General features: G+C 40.7%; 1 protein-coding gene across 1 annotated transcript; it reads right to left on the reverse strand.

Annotated features, from left to right (window-relative positions):
- Positions 1-2,596: 2,596 nt before the first annotated feature.
- LOC110925013 (leucine-rich repeat extensin-like protein 3) lies at positions 2,597-3,274 on the reverse strand. The gene has a single exon (XM_022168986.1). The coding sequence runs from the start codon at positions 3,272-3,274 to the stop codon at positions 2,597-2,599; it is 678 nt and encodes a 225-aa protein (XP_022024678.1).
- Positions 3,275-17,156: the final 13,882 nt, after the last annotated feature.

The following is a 17,156-nucleotide window of genomic DNA, read 5'->3' on the forward strand; positions in this document are numbered from 1 at the left end:
GCCTCTCAGGAGGTAATCCAGGTAGTTCGTCAGGAAAGACATCTGGGTATTCTGAAATGATTGGAATATCTTCAATCTTTGGCTTTGGGTCATTAACAGACACTTGTGCCATGTAAATGACACATCCACCTTTCAAACACTGAGATACTTTAAGAATAGACACATTGTTGGGCAAGCCGTACTGCGTATCTCCTTGAATAGTGACTGATTCACTGGAGGGGGTTTTGATAATGATAAGCTTTTTATCACAGGCAATTTGGGCTTGGTTGTGCGCTAACCAATCCATGCCTAAAACTATATCAAAACCAGCCAGTTTCATTGGCAGGAGGGACAGCGGAATGGAATAGTTCTTAATGGATATTGAACATCCACCAAGAAGAGTTGAAGCAGATTCTAAGGTACCATCAGCGAGTTCTACCTCATATTTTACGTCTAGAGTCTTAATGGGCATATTCAGAAGCTTAAAAAACATATGGTCTACAAAGGACTTATCAGCACCGGAATCAAATAAGACTCTAGCATAAATATTATTGATGAGGAAGGTACCTGTTATGACGTTATCATCGGTCACCGCTTCCCTTGCCTGCATCTGGAATACACGAGCATTGCTCTTTTTAGCCTCATCAGGCTTCTTCGTATTCTTGGGACAATTGGTCTTAATATGCCCCTTTTCGTTACAACTATAACAGGTTGCGTCCTTGATGTTTCGACACTCAACAGACTTGTGCCCTTTCTTCTTGCATATCCCACATGATTTGGCCTGGGATTCCCGGTTACACTTGCCAAAATGCCTTTTATGGCAAGTCTTGCACTTGGGCTTGTTATCAATATGCCCTTTCTTGGGACCAGAGTTCCCTTTTCCTTTCTTATTAGACTGTGAGGACTGATCATCCTCTCTCTTCCTTTTCCCCTCTTCCGAGTTTTTCTTCGCCCTACTCCTCACAACATCCAAAGTGAGGGATAATGACAGATCCACAACAGATCTATAGGTGGCTGGCTTAGAAGCCTTCACATTTCCTTTAATTTCAGGAGCCAGACCACCAATAAAGCGCGCGATGCGCTTCGGTTCAGGGGTGACTAAATATGGTACCAATCTGGACATGGAATTGAAACTTGTCACATAGGATCTGCAGTCCAGATCCTTCATTACTAGAGTGAGGAAATCAGTCTCTATACGCTCCACTTCGAGTTGAGGACAATAAGTGTCCTTAACCAAGTCAACAAACTTCTCCCATGAGAGATTATACAAATGCACCTTCCCTGTGGATTGTACAAGTGCCTTCCACCAGGTAAGGGCATCACCCTTAAAGGACTGAGAGACAAACATAACCACATCTTCCTTAGCGCAACCGCTGATATCTATAACAGTTTCCATTTCATCCAACCATTTCATACAGTCTATCGCCCCTTTCTCCCCTGTAAAGTCTCGTGGCTTACAGGAAACGAAATATTTGTAGGTGCAACCTTTTGTATGCCTGGGGGTAGATTCGAGGACGACCTGCCTCTTAGGCATACTATCCTGGTTAGACGAGTGTATAGACTCAGCCTTCTTATGAGTGAGAGTATGTGGTTGAGAATGGGCCTTTGAAAGAGGTTGAGACCGAATATTACTCGGCTCTTTAAGTTTGGCATCTACCGCTTGAGAGACTGCAGCGGTGATCATGGCTTGTAATTCTGCACCAGTAATGTTGATTCTGATGTTGCCCTGAGTTGGATGACTGTTTACTTTATCTGATCCAGCCATTTCTGAATGCTATAATATAGACAATAATAGTAATTTAAATTACATATAATTTCATCGTATCGATGAGTTATTGGTCATGGTATTATTAAACCATTTAGACCGTTTCATATTGTAATAATTTAAAGCAAATAAAAATGCATTATTACTGAGCAGGAAAAATTTATAATTCCACACTGCTAATGTCATAAAAGACGTTTTACTCATTTTGTAGCTAGAAAGCTTAATCACAAAAATGAGTTGAGACTCTGATTAACAATCTCAAAAATCAGTGATCTTTTAAGGTCTGAACAGAGTTCATTGCCTTTTTGACAAGAAGTTTATAAATCATACTTTCATTGTCATTCTACACCTTTGCTTAAAGCATGCATCTCAAATGGATGTCTTGGTGTGTATATTACACTGATGTTTGCTAGCCAGGATTCATATAGACCAATTCGGCTTTATGTAACTTGGAAAGGTCCAAGTACCTTTTGGAAGCTTGTGTGATTTTTTCGCATCGCACAGCTAGGAATGTTAACATGATGTTAACAGGGATTTGATATCTTAAAGAGGTTGTACCATCATAGCCAATTAATACTTTGGCTAGGTTTTACCCCTAAGAGTTTCTTTGGCAGATCAATTATAAATTGAAATGAAATAACCTGGTGTATTAAAATACATAGTTTAAAATCAAAAATAGAAACTTCAATATAAAGAAAGCAAATACATTCGCCCTAAACGGGACTTCGAAAGAAACTACCCATGCAAGGGTATACTGAAATGAAAATAAGTCCACGCAGGGACTTAGTACAGAAATCAAACAAATGTCCATGCAAGGACATGATTACATTAAACAAGAAACAACACAACCCCCTATTTCTTCTTTCCCTTGATGAGGTTGGCGAGTCCTTTCATGAAGCTCGTGTGGCTTTCCTTGTTTTTCTTAGTTTTCTTCTCAACCTTCTCCAACCTTTCTAAGATCTCCTGCGTTTGTTGTTGTCGCTGCAATTGCTGAGAAGGAGGTGGTTGGTGCGGAGGGTATTGATAACCCTGAATTGGGTAGTCCGTTGGAAGCATAGAAGGGTAAGTGGAAGGATAAAGATGATGGTACTGAGCAGCTGAAAGGTATGGGTCATGAGTTCCATAGTCCACTGGATATTCCGACGGGTCTACATAAGGATTATACCCGGTTGAACCTGGGTATGTCGGAATGGGGTTGTTAAAACCCATAGGCGGCTGAGATGGTGCATATGAAGCTTGCGGAGGATTATCCTCCGGTTCCGCGTTTGAGGGCCCACCTAGTTGGGGGTCCTCAGGAATAACGGGATAGGAACTTGAACCACGAGGAGAACTAAAACGGGGTCCTCCTCGGACAGACATACGAGCGTTCCTCCTTCGCCTCTGAGGTTCGGGAGGTGGCGGAGGTTGCTGTGGTGGCTCCTCTACTGGAAGTGGTGGTGGTGTAACAGCTTGAAGTTGGGGATCATCCAAAGGCGGCTGGGCCAGAGAGTTATGATAAGACGGGGTAAAGAACCAATCATGCGTAGCCATTTTCTCCTGAAACGAGTCAGGCCCATCATAAGGTGATCCTTGGAAAGGAGACCCACTAGATATACTAACAGGGTGGCCAGGGGTTCCTGTTTATAATTCCGGGTCTGGATCATCATCCATTTCCATCTCTTGGGAGAAATGGTCCTCAGGGCCCATTGGGTTAAAACCAAGAAAATCATTAACATATTCGGCCGGGTTGAACTGTCCCGGGGAATATATCGACTCGGAATTGTGAAATGAATGGGATTGCAACGAATGATGAGGATGATGAGGTTCAAGAGAGTGATGAGATGGTTGGGAGTGATGTGAGTGCTGGGGTTCAAGAGGATCAAGTGGTCCAAAGGACGGGTGAAAAGATGGTGATGAACTCAACGAGACAGAATGTCTTGCTGGTTCAAAAGGTTGACCCCACAAATCACGAGAATCAGAAGTGGAGAAAGACGCCGATGGGGTGCGTCTGTGGGACGGTCCTGCTAATGATGGTCCTCCCCTCATGGGACCCTTGCCACGTCCGCGCATTCTTGGAGGCATGATGGTGATTCCTGTTTAAACAAGAAAACAAAATAAAACAAACATAAAGATATCAAAGGAAGATAAGAGATACATCCTAGGTCATTAGCCTAGACTCGAGAGTCTAAGGATTGTGCTTATTGTGTCATTGAGATTGAACACAATAGATTAGTGTTCAATTCACTCAATGTTGGCTCTGATACCAACCTGTCACACCCCAAAATTTCCACGTATTACCGGTGGGCCCGGTGGGAGTATTGTGACGTAGTTGATATCATCATTGTCAAACACACAATAATATAGCACAGCGGAAGGCTGGGTAATAAACTATTACAAACCGTACTGTCTGTCGGTGTTCAAATAAAAATACAGACCGGAATGTAATAAGATCCACAGGCGGATCAAAAGAACAAGAAAACAAGAAAAATCAAAAACTACAGACTCCGGGCATCTATGGGATTTGCGAGATCCTCTACAACACCCTATAGCTCCAGCCTATTACGATAAGTACCTGTCAAATCAATCTTTGGAAAATACGTCAGTATACACTAGTAAATACATTTTAACTGACTCGTTTTGAAAACATTAAGAAAATTGGTTTAGATGCACAAGGCACAAATCCTTTATAACTTGGGACAATCTTATTAAGATCTTGTATACAGTTTTATATGCTTGTCATACATGTGGGGACGGTTTGTAAGCCGGACATGATTAACTGACTCACCACTTTTGAACCCACAAAGGAGTTATCCCCAACTTGTGGGTAAATTAATATTTAGCATTTGCATCTGTCGGGTGCATGCCTGCACCCCTTGCACAGTCGTGGCCATTAATAACTTAAATGAGTCAAGGATATCCAGGATACGGTCGTTAACCCCCAAATGTTTATGTTATCAAACAATACAGATTAAAACGGGTTATGCGGATTTATTAAATCACAATCCGACGTAACAATCCCATACCCGACCAAGCGGTATTAATATACCGTATCCCAAGCCCGTATAGGGAAAATAAGTTAAAAGTATTTACCTGGTGTAGCAGTAATTTCCTAGAGTTCCTGAAAGGCACTTTTTACTGGTAGCTATAAATCTGTATAGAAGGTTTAATTATCTATTAGGATGCTATTGGGTCTTTTCCTAAGTCAAGGACTTAGACCGATTAGCTAGAAAGAAACCTTACGGACGTAACCGGTAGATTAAGCGGGAACCAGAATGGAATGTGATTTTGACCCGACAAGCTTGGATACTTGTATAATATGGGTAAGCTATACACATTCTGGAAATGAAGCTTTAATGACAAGGTTAAGCACATTTCGGTTATTTTACGCAAACTAGTCACGTAAACCGATCGGAACGCGTGAATGCGTAACGGGTAACCGGACAAGCTATAACATAGGTCTTAATCATTATTATGCTCATAACATGTTAATATATCAGTAATATATCAATGTTTATGCCTAAAAGTAATTTAAATCAAAATATGTCCCAAGAGGGCATTTTGGAAATTTTGATATTTATAAAAAGAGATTTTATAACAAACTGAAGTTCTGGTCCTTTCTAAACAGTAAAAATATTTATTTTATCTCATTACATCAGTAAGATATTATACATATGTGAGGTTTATTATTTATGGCCAAACTATGTCCCGAAAGGGCATTTTGGTCATTTCACATAGGCTTTTAAGGTCATTTTTGAAATTCTGAGTTCACGACTTATACCTACTGTAATAATATTAAAATTTGTTTAAAACTTCAGTAGGTAATAAGTCTTAGGTGTTAATTATGGTTTAAAACCATACTATGCACTTAAATAACGTAAAAATCGCTAATTGACGATAATCAAGGGGTTTTATAGAAATCTGTGATTTTGATCACTTTTGAATGCTTAAAATAATTTATTTAATATATGAAATCAGTAGAAGAAGGTTTGGCATTCAAATCATTTGTAAATCTCATTTTATGCATGAAAAGGGGTATTACCGTCATTTACCGAATAATACGAGAACTCTATGATATGATCAGTTTATAATCTGATCAATAACTACAATAATCTCTAAAAATAATATCTTAACAGTAGGTAATGAGTTTCGGGTCAAAAACCAAGAGTAATCATGCTTTATGCAAGATATCGCAATTTACTTAGTTAAAAGCTCCTAATTACGATATCGAGCATAACTCCTAATTGGGACCAAGAACTGATGTCAAACTTTTGGAACATGCCTAAATATCAGTAACAAAGGTTTTAGTTCATTCATTATGCTAAAAATCTCGGTTTTATGTAAAAAGGGCGTTTTAGGCATTTATGAGCATAATTACGATCAAGAGCATAAAGTACAAACGATTAGGCGCCATGCCATATAACTACAAGGAGTTATACTACAATATGGTATGGTCCTAATGGAAGTTTGAAACATGCAAGAAAGAAGCTTGAATGGGTCAGAATTGAAAGTCATAACAAAAGTCAAGCTTTTGCGACTTTTAATTACAATCCAACCTTAGACAATTAATTGTCGGATTAGGGCAGGTAAAACATGTTTATATAATCATTATTGAGTCATTAGGATGTTATAATATAATTTAGAAACTCAGGTTTATTAATTTAAATCATTTTTATTATTTCTGTCCAGTTTGACTTTTTGTCAAACTACTTTGACCCGACAATTAATCAGTCAAACGAGATAATTAGGTGACACCCTTTCAGGGGTTAATCACCTATGCTAATGTGGTTTCATAACCACTTTCAATTTGATCAGTGGTTATGCCACATGTAATTAAAATGAAAGTCAAACTGAAACTACTAAAAGTTTGACTTTAAGGCAATTAATCTAAATTAAACAACTAAATAAGTAATTAGAAGCTTACTTAAGGTCCTAGCAATCTTTTCTACACTTCAAGTCCACTTGTTACAGCTGAAAGCTCCAGAGCAAGTCCCAAATTTGAGTTGTTGCAAATGTGAGTCATGAATAAGTGAACTAGCTTCTCTTATATAGTGAATTCCATGATCTTGGATCACTTCCAGGTGTTTGTGGGGGCCCTAGGATCACCCTAGGTGTCCTAGTGGTTTATATTTACCGTCCAATCATCCATAGTATTGGTTTTTACGTGTTTAAGTCGGTTAAACAGGTTAACATACACATGTCCAGAAATTCTGCCCAGCGACGCCTTTACGGACCGTAAAGGGATGTCCTTGCGGTCCGTAACCAATGCTTGCGGACCGTATGTTTGGATGCTTGCGGTCCGTAACCGAACCAGGTTTGCATCGCCCAGTTGCTCCTTTGCGGACCGTAAGCCTAGGGCTATACGGTCCGTAACCGATGGCCAGAGGACAAATTTTTTTAAAACTTCCAACACTTCAACCATGCATTCACATGTCCGAATCTTGACTCATAACTCAGTATAATAGTCCAAATGACCAGTTCTGAATGTCCAATAGTTAAGCCATGCACGTGTGTCCCCTTGCTTTTAAAAGAATTGTCCAAACTTGAAATTTGTCGGCTCTTTGCATGATGTTTCAATTTTCTTGAATTGAATTCATATACCAATATTTGCAGCCTAGATTTAATTTATGTAGCAGCCATATATCAATGTGTTTATATGATTTTTATAAAGTTTTGAGGAATTTATTCAAAATGGTCATTCAGAGGTAGGATTAACATGTTGACACGTTTTAATTCCCGTTGCCTTATTCATCATAGGTACACACGAAACGGCTTCTCATTTATAATAAATCTTTCGATTAAGGACAAATCTTCCACAAGCGTCAATCCGAAGTTCACGTTTGGACATGTTGACCATTTAAATTCTTCACGGGAACATACTCGTTTAAAGTTCAGGACACATGTCTTTATATAATTGGACACATTTTTGCGTGGTGTTACAAAAGGGCGAAGTCATGGCCCTGTATCTGGAACAGGCAAAGGAATTGCTTCAACAATTCAAGTCTCACAAGGTAGTCCACATCAATCGCTCTGAGAACAAACCAGCTGATGCCTTGAGCAAACTTGCTTCGACTTCTTTTCAACGTCTCGCCAAAGATGTAAGGATAGAAGTACTCAAGAATCCATCAGTTTTGTTGCGACAAGTCAACGTGATCGAATTAAGGGACCCGTCCTGGATGACCCCCATAATTCAATATTTGCAAGAGGGGATACTCCCTGAGAACAAATCAGAGGCAAGAAAAGTTCAGAACAAGGCCCTACACTATGAAATGAATGGCGGTGTCCTATATCGCAAATCCTTCTTGGGACCATTGCTGCACTGCGTGGATCCCCAAGATGCAAATTACCTGATCAGAGAAATCCACGAAGGGATTTGTGGCATCCATGCAGGTCCGCGCATGGTTTTCGCGAAAATTATGAACGCCGGTTCCTACTGGCCAGGGATGCATGTAGATGCAATGAAGGAGCTTCGCAAGTGTGACTCCTGTCAGCGGCACTCTCCAAAGACCTTACGTCCCAAAAACGACCGTATCCCTGTATCTACTGCGTGGCCCTTTCAGCAGTGGGGCATTGACATGGTGGGACCATTCCCAGAGGCTCCTGGCGCCGTCAAATTCGTAATAGTGGCCGTCGATTACTTCACGAAGTGGATGGAGGCCAAAGCGCTTGCATCAACTACTGCGATGATGGTACGCAAGTTCATATGGGAAAACATCATCTGCAGATTCGGCCTACCACTCAAGATTGTAACCGACAACGGTACTAACTTTGCATCTGAAGACCTGCAAAAATGGATGAAAGAAATGAAAATCGAACACACTTTCACCTCCGTTGCACATCCTCAGGGCAATGGGCAGGTAGAAAGCGTGAACAAATGCATCGTCGATGGGATAAAGGCCCGACTGGGCACAAGGCGAAGAGGCTGGGTGGATGAGCTCCCAAGTATCTTACGGGCTCACCGAACCATGCCAAAAACGAGTACCGGTGAAACCCCTTTAAGCCTAGTTTATGGCTCATAAGCGGTAATCCCGGTGGAAGTCGGTCTGCCATCCCCACGATTGACAGCAGTCAACGTAATCGACAACGAGGCGGAACGACGTCTCGACTTGGATTTGTTAGAAGAGAGGCGCGAAATCGCGCGGATCAGAGAAGCTGAGTACAAGTCTAAACTGGAGAGGTACTACAACACGCGGGTCCGCATTTGTACCTTCACTCCAGGGGAATATGTTCTTCGCGACAATGAAGCGTCAAATGCCGAACGACCAGGTAAACTAGCACCCAAGTGGGAAGGCCCATACTTGGTTCATGAAGTGCTAGGCAAAGGGGCTTACAAATTACGCACCCTAGATGGTCACATCATACCAAGAACGTGGAATGCGCAACAACTGCGCAAATGCTACATGTGATTACCCTCAGATTTACGCTTTTCTATTTTCCTATGTTGGCCACGCGCCTTTTATGATTAATGTAAGTTGGCCCAAGTGCCTGTTTCCAAGTCAATGAAAGCATACGACATGTTTTCCATTACTTCTTTCGTTACAAATGCATGTTAAACTTATGATTAGCACGAAAACACTCCAGTAACTTATAAACAAGAACGCCTCCAAGGTCCTCCACGAACGAAGCGCGAGACCGGGCAGTTACAGTCACACAAAAGACTTCCATTTATTCGAGCTAACTTAACCTAAGTTTCTAACAACAGTGCAATAATTGTAACGGAAAGAACAAATTTTTCATTGAATCAAGACAAGCGCGACCGCGCATAAGTTTACAATCAACGATCAAAAATTACAAGGTAACCTATCAACAGTCTATACAAATCCGTAACTACCATCACGATTGATCGCCTTCACCATCGTCGTCTCCATCATTTCTGCCATCATCACCATCATCTCCACCATCATCACCAGCTGGCTCCTCATCTGATAGTTCAACAGTTATCGGAGGGTCAAGAATTGCCTTAAGACGCTGGCACTAATCATCCTTCTTTAAAGCCTCTACTACCAAATCTACCACAGGCAAGGAAAGGCTATCATATGCATTCTCAGCACGCGTCAATTCGACGTCAGCTTGATCGGTAACGGAGCAATGGCTCACGTCAAACTCCTGTCCAAACACCTCCTCGGCGTGCTGAGCACACTCCAGATACCCACCTCGATAACCTACGGCGCGCGCAGCGTCAGTCAGTGCAGCAACGGCGCGATCTAGCTCCCCGACATTAAGGATAGAGTTGGCAACCTAGAACGAAAACAGGTTATAAAAGACATCAAAATCAAGCTTACAAAAGACAAACTTACCAGTAGTATTCCGCGACCGCGCACTCATTCGGCCTCAGAAACAAGCGTATCAACGATCTCCTGAGCCTCTGAGTAGTTCGCCTGCGCTACATTAAGAGCGGCAGCACTGACCGCACGCGCCTCTTCAGCAGTGGCAGCCTTCACTCTTTCTGCCCCAAGGTCGATTTCCAACGACTCACACTTGTCCATCTGCTCATTCAGGCGCCATTTTAGATCAGCAATTTCGACGTCCTTGGCCTGTAGATCCTTATCTTTGCAAGACAGTTGCGACTTCACGTCAGCCAACTCAACCTACAAAATAAAAAAGGGCTTAGAATACTACGAAGTCCTAGCACAGACGGAAAGGGAATAAGTTCACAAACCTCAATCTGTTGCCTGGCAACCTGTGCAGCCTGCGCATCCTCGACCTTAGAAGTAAGCTCCGCAATCTTAGCTCCAAGCTCAACGATCTTGTTTTGAGCCGCGAAGGCGCGCTCATTATCCTTCTGGCAAATTCGCTTAAACTCGGCTTTCTCCTTGGCCAGCTGTTGCTCAGCAACTTGCAATTTATTCTTAAGGCCCTAGCGCCCCCATTCCTCCGACTTCTTATCAGCATCAAATTTGGCCTTCTCTTCATCGAATGCAGCTTTGGACTTCTCAAAGTCGGTTATACGTTTCAGCATCCGTTCACGGTAACCCTCCCAATCCGCCCGCTCCCTAACCATTATTCGCCACTCGCGAACAATCTGGTGATTAGCGGCGCGAGCATTGGCTTCCCCAATCACATAAGTACGGTACAGCGCTTCATGGGTCTTAGCCCTTTGCCGGTTAACCTCGCCAGGGGTAAAAGAATTCAAGAACCAATCACGCCAAGGGCCGAACTCCTGAAACGTGTCCCTTTGCTTTAAACCCCAGGGAGCCTGATGAGGAGCGCTACCACGTTCTTCCTCAGTGTAAGTCTTGTAATAGATGTTACCAACGGTGTCTTTCGCCCCGATCACATTCGGGTTGTAGCCCCCAGCACCACCCGAGCTCGCGCCACTGGAAACAGGTCGACCCGACCCCGTAGTAGTAACCACCTTTGAACGATCGTGGGTCTCAGCATGCGCATGGGGGGTAGGTTTGGTAACATCAGGCTCTGGCCTCTTCTCAGGACCCTTAACGAGGTCAGACTCCTGAACATCAGCAGGCTTTTCCATAGCCTTTTTCCTATTCATCTTCTTCTCCAACTCGGCAGCCCTTTTCTGCTTCGCCGCCTCGGCTCTCCTCTCCTCCTCAGGCTTCTTCCTCGCTTCTTCAGTTTTCTTTTTCTCTTCCTCCATTTTCTTCTTACGCTCCTCAGCCTTCCTCTGTGCCGCGGCAGCCTTCGCCACATCCTCCTCACTAACATTTTTATCCTTAAGAGTCTGGGAAGATTGAACGGCAACCTTCGGCCTCTTCGGCTCCGGCTCAGTGAATGTTACCCCCTTCTCAGGGTTCTTCTTCTTGATTTCTGCAAAAACCAAGTAATTAAGCAAGAGAAATAGCAAAAGGAAGAAAAGTTCAGAGCTTACCAGGAGAAAACCTATAGAGAGAGCGCAACTTGCTCTCTTTCCCAACCAAGGGAACTGCACCAGTTAGCGGCGCGGCAACCGCACCAGATGTGGTTTCGCTCCTAACCCTCTTTCTGCTCACCAACGGAATAACATCCTCTTCTTCTTCAGCTTCCTCTTCTTCATTACCGGAAGGGGTCGCGCCAGTATCAGGGTTACGAGAACCCGCGCTTCCAGAGCTCCTTGTGTTAGTGCACCTACGTCTGCTGACTACGTCTTCCATCGAGTCTTGAAGTTGAACAGATTGGAAATGGCACGGAAACCTAGAAATAGGAGATTGTATATGGATCGCTTATGTGTACCTAGTCTAGGATCGCTTATGTGTCAGTTTTAGTCAGGACCGCTTATGTGGTAGTTGTTTGGACCGCTTATGTGGTAGTTGCTTGGACCGCTTATCAGTCAATCTTACTGAATCGCTTATTAGTCAAATCGCTCGAGTGGACATTGTATTGGACCGCTTATTTAGGTTATTTCAGTGGATCGCTTTTTTGAACAGATTGCTAATATTTGAAAGTTTTTGTGAATTTTTGAACAAGTTGAAAGATGGATACTGATTTTTATAATGCTTTTGCTACCCCGGCCTCGATTACCCAAAGTGCTTTGATAGAAAATGAAACCAGAACGTCTCAGAAACCACCAAAACTCTTGGATATTGATGATTACAATGTGTGGTCGGAACGATTCGGAAATTGGGTCGAAGCTTATCATCTTGATGCATGGGAACACACTGAAGAACCTTATAAAAACCCCACAAAGGATGATATTGAGAATGGTATTCCGCTAACACTTAGGGAAATGAGTATTGCGGATAAAAAGAAATATCGAGATGAGAAATTGATGGTCAGTCTGCTTCAGCAAGCAATAAAGGAAGATATCTTAATTTTACTTCAACATGACGGAACTGCATTCTCAATGTGGACTGAATTAGAAGCAAAATTTACCGGAAGTGATGATATGTTGAAAAACAAAATGTCTCTCATGAAGAAAGAATTTGATTTGTTTAGAGGGCTGAAAAATGAAAACACCAAGCAAATTATTGACAGATACTGTAACTTGGTGCGAAATATGACAAAACTTGGTGTTAAGAAAACTACTGATGAATTAATTGAAAAACTTGCAGATGCGCTTCCATACGAAACATGGGGAACATTTCTGATGATGCTGAAGTCAAACAAAGCAGAGTACAATAAGATGAAACTCGGAGACTTCATAAAGCATCTGGAAGCTCAGGAGATGGAGCAGAGGAAGATTGCTCGGATGAAAACTTATGATGGTGAACAGGATATCAGTTTGTACTACAAGCATGGTGCTACTGATTCTACAAAATATTCTCCGAAGATCGAAACTGCTTACAGTGTCAAAGATTCTCCTGAGAAGCAGGCATCTCAAGGATCAAGTAGCAACACAAGATTTTCATCTTTCGATCCTAACATCTCTGTAACAAAGAATGGTAGAAAACTTCAGTGTAACATTGTGTTGAGTCTTGAAAATGATCAAGACTACACTGAAGATATTGCAAAAAATCAAATGTCTTTGTTAGGAATGATATTAGAATCTTATAGCTGTTTTGTTGCAGGTAAGATCGGCAATCCGATGCTCACGAAAGAGGATTACGATCGAATCGATGCTGAAGAAATGGAATTGATGGACATTAAATGGTGTATGGCGAGTGTGATGAGACGTGCTGAAAAGTTCAAACAAATTACCGGCCGTGATGATTTTCGTGACGCTAACGTTTCTGCTTTAGGTTTCGATAAATTGAAAGTCACATGTTTCCGTTGCAGGGAAAAGGGGCATTTTAAGAGAGAGTGCAAAAATCGAGAAGCTACAGGAGCCCAGAATCCTTTCGGAAACAATGACTATCACAAGAAGGCCATCTATCATCAAATCACCCAGCCAGCACAACAGCATGCACAAACAGCTCATGGGAGAGATGTGATTGATAAAAGGGCATGTGTTGTTAGTCAGGGAAAATATGATAATTTTACCTGGGAAAAATATCTTCCGAAAGAAAGCAAAGTGTGTGTAGCTGAACAAAATGACGAGAAGTTGGCTGAAGGATTTACTTGGGATGATTTTTGCAAGGATTAAGACTTTGTGGCCAAAAATACTTCTCATGCTTTCTATGCTAATGCTTATGATCTAAAATGTGCAGAAACATGCAGGAAAGTCATAGAAGTTGCTGAAGAGAGACGGAGAAGGAATCAAGAGGAGGCTGAAGAGGAAGAGCGACTGAAGGAAGAAGCAAAAGCTGAAAAATTGAGAAGAGCTCATTTTTTAAATTCAGGCAGAACAGTGAAAGAAGTTCCGGAATTTGAAATTAAAGTGGATGCTGAACCGGTCGTGGTCCCAAAAAAGTGCATGAATTGTGATTCGCTGATCAAGCAGAACAATGAGTTGTTGCACAATATTCATAAGCTGAAAGAATCATATGATACTATGAACAGAGAAATCAACAAATATACTGATTCTGATGGTGAACAAGCTGAAGCTATGAATACTTTGAAGATAGCTTATTTGAGACAGCTTGATACAGCGGATTATAACATAAAGAAATGTGCAGATCTTGAGCTTGAGCTGGCAACACAAAAGATAGAAACTGAGAAAATCAAGAAATTATTAGACAGTTACTCATGTTCTACTTTTGTGGTTGACAGGATTTACCCGGTGATGAAAGATTTGAAGACTTTCAAAGAAGTGCAGATATCGGATGAAGTAAAAAGTGTGACAGATATTGAAGAAAAATTGAAAGCTTCTGGTAAGAAATCAAGTTACAATAGATGTCCGCCCCCAGTCGAAAATGGTTTTTCACCTCGAAAACCAAATTCAGAAAGAGTCGATAAAGCGATCAATTTGAAATGGGAGTTTGGGTCGTCAGATAACTTACCGGAGAATATTGATGTCACATACACATCATCAGACACTGATCATGAGTCGAAGTTGATAAAAAGTGTGGTCGATCAGGTGTTAGACAAAGATGATGTTGAGGAACCAAAATCGGAGTCAAAACCCAAGTCAAAGTCTGAGTCCAGTGCATTAAAGCCAACAGTCAAAAAGGACAAACGGGTTTATGACAAAGAATTTTTACTTTCAAAATCTAATTTGAATGATGAACCATTCAAAGTAGCATATACTTTGAAAGGTTCTGACAAATTATATTCAGATGAAATTTTTCCAATAAGAAGTGTCAGACTTGAAATGATCCAAAAGGTTTTCAAGATAACAGAAATTAATATTTCTGAATAAAAGATTTTGATCTTAATGGAAAACCTAAACAATACACTTCACGAGATCAACAAAGAATCAACAAGAAAATGGGTTACAATTGTGGTTATAGTTTCCAAAAGAAACCATACCATAATCGTAATTACAAAAAGAAAGGTCTCGGTTTTGTTCCACCGAAAAACTATAAAAATGAAAAAAATTATAAACCAAAAACAATGTTTGTTGCAGGTAGAACGTCTGAAGCTGAAAAAGAAAAATCATTCAGAAACCAGACAAATCAAGAATTCCTTGCAAAGAAGCAAGAGGATCTGAAGAAGAATGAAGTTCCAAAGAAAGTTGAACAGAGATCTTGTTATCAGTGTAAAGCTGTGGGTCACGTAGCAAAGGATTGTCCAAAGACATACCGACCTAAACAAGAAATCTCTGGAAAAATGAAGGAAAAGATTGTTGAGAAAACTGAACTATCAACCCGGAAGTTCACAGGCTTTGAGAATTCCACCTATGAACAGGGAGAATCTTCAAAGAGTGCTTCCAAAAGAACCGTCACTGCTACAAATCAGAAATGGGTTGTTAAAGGTTCAAGTAAAAAATCTGGTGATGATTCTGATTCCACAAAATCAGAGGAGCCACGTGTTGAGAAGAAGAGTGAAACAAAAATTCCGAAAGTGGACGATGTGAATTTTCCGCCACTGAATGCGAAAAATTACAAATTCAAAATCGGAAAAGTTGAAGCTTCAAGTCAATTTTATGCTGATAAAGAAAAATTTGACATTGAAAAGACTTTCAACAAGAATGTGAAAAACATTTTTGGCAAAATGGTGAATGGTAAGGCCAAAGATGTAAAAACATTTTATGCTGCCAAAAAGGGAGGTCACAATCGTGTTGAAAGCAAAAAGGAGCAAGAAAGGGTTTTACCCAAGGCTGGTCAGGCTTGGGTAGACATATTCTTTATTGAATAGATGCCTGACTTGCCGGAGATCCCAAGATGGTATTGCGGATCATGAATCGGCATCTTTCTAAATCTGTTTGTGAAGTTGCAGGACTTGCCGGAACTCCCAGGTTTGTAAGCGAGGAGTAGGAATCGGCACTCTGAAAATTCAACCAAAAGATGGTAATTGGTTGAAAAACAGGTTTGAAGAGCTTTAATTGCTAAATTTACAAGTGGTTGTATGTTTTGTGTTGGTTATTAATGGTTCAGAATGAGAACCAGGTGATCTTTCAAGTGATTAAATCAGGGTCATTAAATTGGACTTGATTTAATTATCATTCAAGAATTTGGTAAACAATGTGATGATTTGAACCCCATTTTACAAAAGGTAAAAACAACTAAACTTATTTTCCGGAAAAACCATTTTGATTAAAACAAACTTAAGTGTTTTGAAATCATTATGGGAAAATAGTTTGTTGTGAGGGGGAGTTCTGATTGTTTAAGCCAAACTGATGGAGAATTGAAGTGTTTTGATATCAGTTGTCATGTTCTGTACAGTTTGTTTTCAATTTTCATTATATGTATTTGTATTTTAGGGGGAGTAAGAATTTTTAGAAAATCCAAAAACATCAGAAAATTTGAAAAAGCCAAAAACATGATAAAACTGAAAAATGAGTTTTCGATGCATAAAATAGGAAATGATAGTACATCAGTGAACTATCACAACATGCTAAAGAAATGTAATGTTTAAATGTGATAAACAGTCTTACTGTGGATGTGTCAGTAGGTTTTCACACATTTAGTAAATTGAAACGAGATATATACCTAAATTCAAACTAACTTGATTTGTGGGTAACTATTCTTGGATATATAGGTAACCCCTGAAATCTCGTTTGAAAGGTTTCTTATTCTGATATATTAGGCGTTTTACTCGATGATGTCTGGGGTATTATCCCGGGACTTCTGCTGAATGGAAGTTCTGACCTAGTCCTTGGATAATACTTGCTGAAAATGCTTGAAACATAGCATATAGCCCTCAGCTTATTAGACAATTAAAATTGATGATCAGTTGTTGTAGCTGAAAAGATCCTCTAAAGGGGACACTCCTCAAAGTCGAAACTGATATCTCTCTGCTGAACGGAAGTTCTGACCTGAGATCCCTCAGTTCTCGCATTTTATCCCCTAAATTATATACAAATATCATTCGCAGTATATTCTCCTGTAGATTAGAATATTGAGATCTGGATACGGGAGTATAATCAAGTGGAGTGATACACAATTGAGTTTTAGTTTCTAAAACATTAATATCGTATCTCGGATCAATTGAAGTTTGTGTGAAAGTTTAAGTGGACAAACATACTGACAATCTAGGTAAATTGTTTAAAACTGAAAATGTTTAAAGCTTAACGGTGTTA

This window comes from Helianthus annuus, chromosome 17 (genome assembly GCF_002127325.2).
Source record: "Helianthus annuus cultivar XRQ/B chromosome 17, HanXRQr2.0-SUNRISE, whole genome shotgun sequence".
Classification (NCBI taxonomy): Eukaryota; Viridiplantae; Streptophyta; class Magnoliopsida; order Asterales; family Asteraceae; genus Helianthus; species Helianthus annuus.

Coding starts and splice junctions, on each gene's coding strand:
- LOC110925013 (XM_022168986.1), bottom strand. CDS start 3,274: ATGGCTACGCATGATTGGTTCTTTACCCCGTCTTATCATAACTCTCTG.